The following is an 11,315-nucleotide window of genomic DNA, read 5'->3' on the forward strand; positions in this document are numbered from 1 at the left end:
TGTGATCTGTTTGTGTCATCTAGAACCGCATGGCTGACGGGCCTCCCATGGGCCCCAGGTACCCAGTGGGCCCAGATCCCACCGCGGCGCCTCGGCAGCAGGGCCACTACATGGGTCCGACTCACGGTCCGTCGTTGGGGCCGCGGCCCTTGGCCCTCCAGCCGGGACCGCCTCCTGAAGGCAGCATGTATCCCCAGCACCAGCGTCCAGAGGGCCACAGCTTGCATCCGATGGCCAACAGGTTTTCCGGCTCAGAGGGACCGGGTCAGCACCCCTACCCGGGCCTGAGATCTCCTGGCATGGGGGCCTCCAACCTGTGGCCCGGTATGAACCGGCCGGGCCCCAACGGCGTGCGGATGCAGGATCCTAACGCTGCCAACCAGCGCAGCTTCGGTTACGGGGGAATCCCCCCACCCATGGGACATAAGCCGTGGCCGGAAGCTGCCGGCTACCCCCAGCACCCCCCCAACGCGCTGCATCAGATGTCTGCTGCAGCCAGCTCCCTGGGGCCCCTGTCTTCTCAGGCCCCTGGGCCTCAGCCAGACTCCACTAGCAGGACTCACTTGTCTTCCATGCTGGAAAGCCCAGAGATGCGGGCCCTGCAGCAGCTGTCGGCCTCCTCTGGACCCCCCGCCGGCACCCCTCATCAGCACACAGGACACTTTCAGCAGCCAGGGGCCCCGTCAGGGTTTGGCAGCAGCCCAGCTCACCCCCCCCAACCCCCCCCTTCCCTTGAGGTTCAGCTGCTGCGTCCTGCAGGAGACAAAGGGGGGGACAGCCAGTCCTCCCAGCAGACGGCCGCGGACCCCAAAGGTAGACCCGACCTTTCTGCCGTTCTACCAGAACGTCTCTGTGTGACAGAACGCAAACCTTTTCTGCTCCTATGTTCTCCTTAAAGTAAAGCCCCCCCCCCCCCCCCCCCGTCCCCCCCTCCCTCTGTGTCAACTGCTTTTGACATATTCATTAAATTATGCCTCACAGTAGGAAGCTGATTGAATATTCATCAGTTTGGTTCGTTTCTTACGGCTTCTCAGTCGTTTCTATAACGGTGCAAGAAAACAAATACGTCACTAATTTGCAGATTAGATTTTATAGATGATTTACAGGTCCCCGTAATCTGTATTTAGTCACATTAAAACTGCAAACTTCAATGTATTTCATTGGGATTTATGTGACTGACCAACTCAAAGTGGTGTGGAAGCGTAAACTGGGCTGGAAAGTATTTGTGATTCTAATATTCTTACAAATTAAACTAAGGCTACATTCACACTGCAGGTCTTAATGCTCAATTATGATTTTTTTGTAAAATCTGATTTTTCTTTTGCGTGGATGTTCATATTCCCACCTAAGTGTCCCGCATACGCTGGACGCGATGACGTCACACATAGCAAGCGTCCTCAGTGTTTGCGGAAGTAAACATGGATTATAATGCTGGCGCGCATTTTGCGGTCATTAATTTATTTTCTAACCTGAGCTTTCTCTCCATTGACTGCTCTCCTCATTGTTGTCCGCTATGGGTGTCGTCTTTCTTATCGCTTCTGCATAGCAGGACGCAGAATAGTGACGTTTGTCGAGTATTGGTGACGTACAGGTCAGATAAATGCGACCGGGCCGTAGAGACGCAGGTCGCATTTGAAAAAATCCGTTCTGTGTTGTTCAGACTGTCATAAAAAGATCAGATCTGTGTTGTTCTGTCATAAAAAGATCAGATCCAGGTCGCATATTGGCAAAAAAATCGTAATTGGGTCACTTCAGGCTGCAGTGTGAATGTAGCCTAATACTGCAGATAATCTTGAACACACCATCCCCCTGTTGAAACACGGTGGTGGCAGCATCATGCTGTGGGACAGGGAAGCAATTCAGACGGGAAGATGGATGGAGATAAATCAGAACTGATTTCTGAGACATCATGGGATGGTTTAGATCAGAGCAGAATTATGGGTTAGAACGGCCTAGTCAAAGTCCAGACCTAAATCTAACTAAGAGTCTGTGGCAAGAGTTGAAAAATTGCCATTTACAGACGTTCTTAGTTTAATCTGAGTGAGTGTGATGCATTTTGCAACAAAGAATGGGAAAAAAGTTCAGTCTGTAGACTAGGGCTGAACGATTTAGAAAAATAATCTGATTGTGATTTATCTTAATATTGCGATTTAATGCGATAATTTTTTTTAGTTTAATTTATCATGTCTTTTTAAACATACAAACAACAAATCAATCTGTTTCATCGCTGTGCAGATCAGGTGCTAAAAGAGCCGCTGCGTTTCAACTTGGAGCAGAAATTATTGCGTTCTGCCAACGATATAGTTCTACTTTTCTTTGCCTTAACCACAAGCAACAAAACTGGCCTCTAGATAAAGATGTTTGTAAACGAGGACTATTTAAAACAAGAACTTTAATGTTTTTATTAATCAGAATATTATTCAAGAGAACAGCTTTTAATTGATTTGGACATCAATCCTTGTTGAACATAAAGTGCAAATGCAAACAAAAAACAAGTCTATGTATTAAATAGTTTCACCAGAACTTAATGCTACGGTGAGATTCCTGAAAGTTTCTGGTAAAACAGTATGACTATATAATCATAATGTTTATATATGATTATATAAACTGTAAAACAAATAATAAAGTTAGATTATCTCACTGCTGCAACTGTCTTCCCTTCCATGTGGAGCAAACCCTCTTTAAACATTTTACCCACACCTAAAGGACGTCTGATCCACTAATTGTTATATAGCCAACAATTGCAGACCTCTGTGATTTGGAAACAGTTTTTTTAAATTGTGATTATATTGAAAATGCGATTAATTGTGCAGCCCTAATCAGGATGGTCTTTAAATCAGGCCACGGCGCTCTGCCCAGGGCGACAGGGCCCAGGGGGCGCCACATGGCTTATTGGCATCTCCAGCCATAAAAGATGAGTTTATGTTATGTGAAGCTTTTAACTTGATGCTAAATTAAGAGGCTATTTCTTTTTTTTTATTATTGATCTGAAGATCATTTGATCACATTTAGTGTAAACTACTACTAGAAATGCGTTTTTTAAATTGCGATTTTATTGCAAATGCAATTAATTGTCCAGCCCTACTGTAGATGTTCAGTCTATAGACGTTCATCTGGTGTCGCCCCCTCACACATCTTTCTGTTGATCCATCGCTTAAGATCCCAGTAAAATGCACTGAAGTCTGTCAGTATGAAGTATAAATAGTTTTATATGTATAATCTGTAATTTGTAAACGTTTGTTTGGTTTTAATTGTCGACAGTAATTGCTGGCCGCTGTTTTTCTCTGCCTGTGTGCGTCGCAGCGTTCAGACCACTGACCTGATTTCTCTGCTAACAGGAACCGTGTCAGAGACCAGAGAAGACGCAGACGTCTCTGAGGAAGCTGCTTCACAGAGAAATGTGATCAACCAGGATCTCATCGCCTCCCTGAGCCCCTCTGGGCGTTACAGAACCTCACAGGGAAACCCTCCAGGAGCGCCTGAGGCCCGCCAGCAGGAGGCCCGCCAGCAGGAGGCCCGCCAGCAGGAGGCCGCCGGACGCAGCCCCGCTGCTCCGTTAGCCCACACCAGTCCAGAGGTACGGCCGCTGCATGTCCCTGGTTCCCTGGGTTCTCCTGGGAACCAACCGCAGCGCAGCGAGGAGCCGCAGAACGCCTTAAAACCAGAGAGGACCCTCAGTGAGGGCCCCCCCGCCCCGCCCCTCGCCTCAGAGCTCCACCATCCTGCTCCTCCTCGACAGAGCAGCCCCGTTCACGCCGTGGCCCAGACCGGGGCTCCGGCCGCCCAGCCCGGCCCCCCGCGGCCCGCCCCCCTCGCCTCTCTGCCGCCCAGCCATCCTGCCACGCTGCCCCCCCCCCAGCCCGGCCCAGCCGAGCCGACCGGCCGGCCCGACAGAGAGGCCGCCGCTGTCTCCCCGCACCACGCCATCGTGTCCCCCGGGCCGCCCGCCGGCCTTTACACGCAGCGGGCCTTCAGCCCCAAGCCCAGCCAGGCCCAGGCCGCCGGGGGCAGCGTGGGGGGGCCGACCCAGAGGGGGCCGCCTGCCAGCTACAGCCCCGCCGGCCCGCCCTCCCAGAGTCAGTACGGCATGGCTAACCCTCTGCAGCCACACTACAGCCACACCAACAAGCCTCCCTCTGCTCACCACACGTATCACAGCCAGACCCTGAACCCGCTGCACAGCTCCGCCCCCCTGCCTGCGTACCAGCAGCAGGGGGGCGGAGCCTACTCCTACCAGCTACCTGCCCAGCAGCACTCACCTGCCCTCACCAACATGTACCCACCCCACCAGTACCAGCAGCAGGCCTACTACCCCCAGCCTCACGCCCAAACGCTCAGCCGGGGGGGCTACCCCCCCAAGGACTGGCCCCAGCCTGCGTTCCGGCCTCAGCGGCCCCTCCCACCCAGCGCCTACCTGCCTGCGGGCGCCACGCGATCCAACGGTCATTTCAGAGAGAGCAGCGCGTCTCCGCTGGGCTCAGATTCCTGCGGTGCTGCTGGCCTCCTGTCCCCGGGTCCCGGAGCCGACGCCGGCCCCGAGGAGGAGGCCAGGGAGCGGGGGGGGAGCAGCGCCCCCGCCAAGCAGAGCGAGAGCTCAGAACCGCCAGAGAGCCCCAAACAGATCCTCGACCTCGACAGCCACAACGCCGCCGCCCGCCATCGAGCCGCCCCGCCGCTCCAGCTGCATCCCGCCGCGCACATAACCTCCGGGTTCATGTACGACCCCCGCGCCCTGCACCCGGGGGTGCAGCAGGGCGGCGTCCCCCCCCCACACATGCTGCCTCAGGGCCACGGAGTGGGAAACGGATCCACGTACCCTGGCCAGCCGTACCCAGAGTCCCGCTACGCCGCCCAGAGACCCCACCCCCATCTGATGGAGGCTCTGCAGCGCCCCCAGCAGCTGCCCTACCCCCCCGGCCAGACACGCATGGCCGTGTACAGACACCCCAGAGCTGGGGGGCACTTTCAGGGCATGCTGCTCCAGCAGAGAGGCCTGGGTCCAGAGCGCTTCTTACACCCCGGGTAAGTTTTTATTCAGCAAATATTTCAGCGTTTCTAACTCGTTTTAATTAAATCCACCTGAAAGGTGAGCAGCGAGTTAACGAGTTCGCTTCACGTTTATTGAATTCACAAATCTAACAGGTTTAAAACAGTTTACTGAGGAGACAACAATGAGAGTAATCTAAACTAACTAATAATAAAATGTACAATAATAAAGACGGACGTCATCTAATCATGTATAACAAAGCATTGCAGCTCTGAGGTCGTTAAGATGATCAAACACCTGCTGCTCTGTCAGAGGGAAAGTTTTCTTTAATCTCAGGATGAACAGAGGCAGCTAGAAATGTGGATAATCCGGTAATCCTTTTTCAGTATCAGAACCACCAGTTCTGGAAAGTGGGCCTGACTGGTGAGACGTTTTGTTTATTTTCTCCAAACCAATTTGTGTTTTTGCTTCGCTGGTTCTGCCTCCTGACGCGTCTCCGAGTCGACAGGAGGGGCTGATCGACCAATCAGAGGCGGATTGAGATGTAAACTCTCAAAGAGGCAGAACTGGTCCAGACACCGATTTTTACGGCTGAATCTAAACTTTAGCGTTCCAGGAGAAAAATAAAGGAACGTTTCTCCAGATCCTCAGACTGAGCTGTAGTTAAATTAGCGCCAAACGTTGTTGCCTTGGATGAAAAAAGACCTGATGTTTGTAATGAACCCTGTAAGCCAAAGCTTTATTTTACCAGAACCAGCAGGCGGCGCTAACAGGTTAAATGTGTAAACTGTTCACAGACAACAGATGATGGCGGCTCCTGGAGGTCCTGCAGGCAGACAGGGGCCGTAAAACACCGGAGGGTCAGAGTGAGTAAAATCTGCCTTTAATCGGCTCGTTACCGACCGCACCTTCATCCTGACCGTACCTTCCTCCTCTTCCTCCAGATACGGACCCAACAGGCAGAAGCTGCGTCCGGTTCTGGCCAGGCGGCTTCACCGACCCCCAGCAGAATCAGCCGTCTGGAGGTGCAGATCCTGCCAGGCGGCTGCTGCAACAAACAGAGAAAATGTGAAATAGTTTTGAGCCGCGCGGATCAATCGGCTCCGGTCGGCCGGGCAGGACGACGCAGCGGGTCAGCCTGCCCGGCCGGGGGCATCGCCTTAGCAACACTGGACGGCCCACGCGGTCAGATTAACTCAGGTGAGGAAGAGGAGGTCCTGTGAGAAGCGGCCTGCAGACGCCTTCGTCCTCGTTGTGAATGTATGAGTAAATGTTGGGACAGGAGAAGCGGCGCCGCGGTTGCACATGTGAGGACGTACAGCGCCGGTCTCTCCAGCCTCTTTCTGCCCAGAACTCTAAGAACCTTCCTCCACCCCCAGTGAAATATGCATCTTCAAAGCTGCCTTCGTCTTTAAGAATGTCTTTGCAGAACCGGGCCAGAACCTGGTGCTGCCCTGATTCTCTGCTCGGCGCCGTTCAGTCAGTCCAGACGCCCCAGAACCGAGTGGCCTTCAGAAACGCGTCCTAAACTACTGAGGCCCCCCCCCCCCTCCCCTGCCTGTTGCTGCGCTGCACACGCGAGGCCGTGGTCCACGCTGGAGCCCAGCCAGAGCTCCGTCTGGTTCTGGTTCTGCTGATCTCCAGGACGTTCCTCCTCCTGCTGTAAGGTTCTGCTCAGGGTTTCAGAATACGGGTATTTTTATCAGTCCTTTGAGGAAGGAGCAGCACGCCTGAACGGAGACAGCAGCTTTGGTTCTGGCGCCGCCCGGTTCGTCTTCAGCGCTCAGCGGATTCTCCGCCGTCCGGCATTAAACTCGACTTCCTGCTCCGCTTCAGTCGCTCTTAGTGCGGTTTAGTCCTCAACTCAATCTACCTCAACCAGCTGCTGAGTGGCTTCTAACATCAGCCCGGCTCACCGCCTGTGGACGGGGTAAACGTGGCCTGGAATGATGCATGATGGGAGAAGAGGACCGGGTGGACTGGTTCCGGTCCAGTTGGACTAACGCAGGTCGACGCTCTTTGATTCCAGCGTCTTTAAGCCGACGTCAGGAGAAACTGGAGAGTTTTGCTCAGCGACTCGCTGGTTTGATGCTGAACTGCGGCGTAGCGGCGAGGAGGCAGCGCCCGGAGGACTTAACCACCCCCCCCCCCCCCCCCCCCCCATCTGCTCCTCCGTCATCTCTGCACTAGTGACTAAACCATTTAGGCGTGATTAAATGTGAATCATATTTATTTGCTCTTTTTAAGAACTTTTGTACATTTCTGGACTTGTTTTAATATAAGATTTCCTTTGATGTTTTAATGTTTTAAACCTCGGTAGCATGGAGGCTTTGGGAAGAGGAAAATGTCTTGTATCTTTGATTTTAAAGCTGCGTTTACATGTTCCTGTCTGACTGACTTGGATTATTTTGGGACTGGAATGGATTATTTTCTATACTGTCTTAGAAATAAAAAGCGTTTCTCAACTACGGGTTTGTCTTATTATGATGAATGTTGCCTTTTTCTTAACTCTGCAGTTTACGACAAACACGATGAAACATTCAGGCCTTTTTAATGAGGCAACAGAAATCTATTAAAGGAGCAATAAGTAAGATATTTACTGCAGAATCAACCTAAATCATGCTTATTTCTCACACAGGATGTTAGTAACATTCCCTATAATCAATCCTCTCCATCAACGATGTCTTCTTCACGTTTTTCTCCTTTTAAACCTAGAGCTACGGTCCAGAACTACTTTGGTTCAGAGTGCAGCCCGTGTTTACTTCCTGGTTCCTGAGCCAATCAGATGAGACTTCCCAGGGTTCCCAGCACAAAGCGCAGCATTTGGTATTTTATCTTGGCTAAAGAGCAGCAGCCTGTAAACCACTGAGCTATATTATACACTGGAGTGCTGATTTTGCCGAAAAACTGAAGTCACTGGCCGCCATCTTGCTACTCCCTACTCTCACGGAATCCCATAGGATTTGGTTGCAACAACAAGCAGTTTTCTGGCTGTGTGGACACGTTTCATAGGTGATTCTACAGTCAGTGGATGTACTAACACTATCAACTACTAGGAAATTAGGTGCTGAAATATTTTACATGTTATTCATATTAAATATATATATTAATGTATATATAAGTATGTGTATATGTATATATGTATATATATGTATACACATATGTAAATATGTTTTTGTATATTGTTATTTATATCTTTATAAATGTTAAAGATATATATTTAAATGAATAAAATGCAAAATATTTCACCACATGACTTTCTCAGTACTTGATATTTTTAGAACATAACATAAAACTATATATGGCATTTGACATTTTAAAAGTCTTAAGCCCCCCTGAACATGAGAAAATCCTCGTTATTCGATGCTGTAGTGCACATATTCCCTAGTTACTGGGGGAAATAGGGAGTACCAATATGTCGGCTAGTGGCTTCACAGCGACTCGTTCAAACAGACGGCGATTAGCACTCCAGTGTATTATATAGCTCAGTGCTGTAAACATGGAAGCCAGAAAGAGAAGCGGACCAGAACCAGAACAGAATAAAATATTATAAACCCGTCCTGTAAAGATTCACAACAGCAACAGACCGTTAGATAATACTAAGCAGTCCACACAGGACATTTATACATAAGCACTCCAGATGGCTGAATACAGTTCATCATAGTTTCAGACTTATTTAGAAAAACACTTATTATCGTCACAACATATTTCTCTGCTTTCTGCAACGATAAGAGAGAGAGAGTAAATCAATACACATACGTAGTAAAATAAAATAGTAACCACTGGCCTGTATATTCCAGCAAATATGATTAACACAATAAACCTAATGAACAATAAACAAAAGTAATGAGAGATCAGGCATATAAAATACACTTTAATAAAACATAAAAACTTCTTAGTAGTAAAGAGTATATACGTAATAAATGCAATGAACTTAGTAGATAATAGTAAAATAGTAAGATAGAAAATAGTAAAAATAATTCTATCAGAAATATTGAAAGAAAGCTTGAAAAGGAGGATGACTATAAACAATAAACAACCTCATATTTTCCAAGTTCCCCCTTTTATTTAATGCCCCTAAATAAATTCAAGTGCATCTAGTTCAATCAAACTTTTGTTTATACAGCGTCTTACATCCAAAGTGCTGAACAGATCCATAAAATAAAAGAAATAACATAAAAGAAGCAATAAAACAGCAGAACAAATAGAATAAGAGTCATTATTTGATTTAATTTGACTTTGTAAACCCAGTTGCCCTCCTCTTCCTCTGTTTCCTGTTGAGAAGAACAAGCCCACAGCATGACGCTGCAGCCGCCGTGTTTCACTGTGTGTGTTTAGGGTGATGTGCAGGGTTGGTTTTCTGCCACACGTTACGTTTCACATGTCGATCAGTGAGTTTAACTCATGAAACAAACCAAAACATCTCATTTACGTTATTTCCACTCCACCGTGTCTCAGAAACACACAGTGGGGGTCATTCAGGACTGCTGCTGAATGCACCAGAGATCTGTTTACACTGAGAATGTTTCAAAGGCACCAAATCCACGTTTGACACTAAATGGATTTAATCATAATGACCTTCCCTCAGCAATTGATTTTACATGAATCAACAGCAAATAGACACGAGGATGGAGGAACACATCAGAGGAATTCCCTTTTTAGTCCCACAGGGGGAAATGTCTCTGTTCACCCCATTCCTCAGGGAGCAGTCTGGGGTTAAGGGTCTTGCTCATGGACCCATGGCAGTCTGTGGGAGTCAAACCGTACTCACAGCTTTCTCAGAACGAAAGTGCATTAACTCCCATAAAACATTGTTTATTAACGAGGATGGGATCTACAGAGCAACATGCGTTTCATGGACCCCCAACCCGTGGTTCGCAGACCCCCTGGGGTCCGGGGACCCCAGTTTGAGGGCCGCTGCCCGAGGGAACTTTTTGCATTCCCTGGCAATAACCTAGTAGATATCTCTCTAGTTATTGAGATATCTGAAGTTTTATATAATTTATTTAGCATATGAGCGTGACAACAAACTTATGTGCAAAAGCAAAACAGGTCAAACGGGCTTTTCATCTCTTTCCATCCCTTCTAAGACAAACATAAACTTTCCGTAAAAAAAAGAAAAAGAAAAAATACATTCAAGCTATTTGGACTATTTTTGAATTATTTTCACTGGGTAATAAAGTAATCTGACAGATTTGATTGTGTTTTTTATTATGTTGGTAGTCTGGCTATTAAAGGCCCGTTTTAATGCATTAAAGGCATCGTTTTAACCACTCGGCCAAAAATGGGGTTAAAGGAACTACCAGAGGAGGGAAAGGAGAAAAATGACCTTAATCAGGCTTCTACATTAATAAAGCATCTATGTTAAAACTGCATTAGTGTCATTCTTTTGCTACTATTACTACTGCCCACCTTATACTCAAATGAACTTTTGGTAAACCATCAGAATGATCGCTCCTTTGGTTTCCTGTTACATTTAATATTTGAAACGTTATTATTACTATGATCAGTGACATTTATTAACCTGTTCTTACACAATCACACCTGGATCTGTCACTATGGACATGTGTAAAGGCTGATTAAAACACACAGGCAACAACTGTCAGAATATTCTACATTTCACACGTTTTCCAGCCGTGTCAACACTAGACTGAGCTCATCAAATGCAAACGAACGTGTTTAAACAAAAGACAACGTCCATCAAATGCTTCAAACTAATGTTCCATTAAAACATGACAGCAGCAAACTAACCGTTACACTGTTTGGTGAGAGATTCCCTCTTTTGGCCTGACCACACTCTCCTCTTCCCAGAAGATTAAACCTCTGAATCATGTCTGTAGCCTCTCTGGTCAATTTCCAAACAAAATAAAAACTGGAGATAGACACCAATTCACAAAGTACAGGCCTGTTTCTCCACTTCCACAATTTCCCAAGATTATAGAAAAACTCTTTAGCAGACTAGAACTTGTTTCTGAAAGTTTGAAATAGGCCTGTTTTTTTTATCTAAATAAAGCATGTGACACAATTGATCTCAATATATTAATGACTGAATTAGATTAATTATATAAATTGCAAAAATGGGTGATTATCAGCCATCATGCTTGGACATTGCTGGTGGTGTCCAGCAGGAGTCAGTGTTGTGTGTTTTTTACATAAATGACCTTCATAATGTTTCAAAAGTATTACAGTTTGTTTTGTTTGCAGATGATACAAATATTTCTTTCATTGGCTTTTAGATTAAATCACTCCAGAGACGTTCAAAGTTAAAAACTGATCTGAGAAAAACAAATTGTCCTTAAATTTGGAGAAAGCTAAGTTCGTGTTATTT

At 47.4% G+C, this 11,315-nt stretch overlaps 1 protein-coding gene across 2 annotated transcripts in view; it reads left to right on the forward strand.

The window, feature by feature from the left end:
- The window catches only part of LOC105926542 (cat eye syndrome critical region protein 2), a 43,171-nt gene extending 36,199 nt beyond the window's left edge, over positions 1 to 6,972 (forward strand). For both annotated transcript variants that reach the window (XM_021316650.2, XM_012862920.3), the window contains exons 16-19: positions 24 to 813; positions 3,339 to 5,022; positions 5,785 to 5,853; positions 5,932 to 6,972. In XM_021316650.2, coding sequence (XP_021172325.2) covers positions 24 to 813; positions 3,339 to 5,022; positions 5,785 to 5,836 — 2,526 coding nt within the window. In that variant the 3' untranslated portion in view covers positions 5,837 to 5,853; positions 5,932 to 6,972. The remainder of the gene's footprint in view (positions 1 to 23; positions 814 to 3,338; positions 5,023 to 5,784; positions 5,854 to 5,931) is intronic.
- Positions 6,973 to 11,315: the final 4,343 nt, after the last annotated feature.

Source organism: Fundulus heteroclitus, chromosome 2 (genome assembly GCF_011125445.2).
Source record: "Fundulus heteroclitus isolate FHET01 chromosome 2, MU-UCD_Fhet_4.1, whole genome shotgun sequence".
NCBI classification, from domain to species: domain Eukaryota; kingdom Metazoa; phylum Chordata; class Actinopteri; order Cyprinodontiformes; family Fundulidae; genus Fundulus; species Fundulus heteroclitus.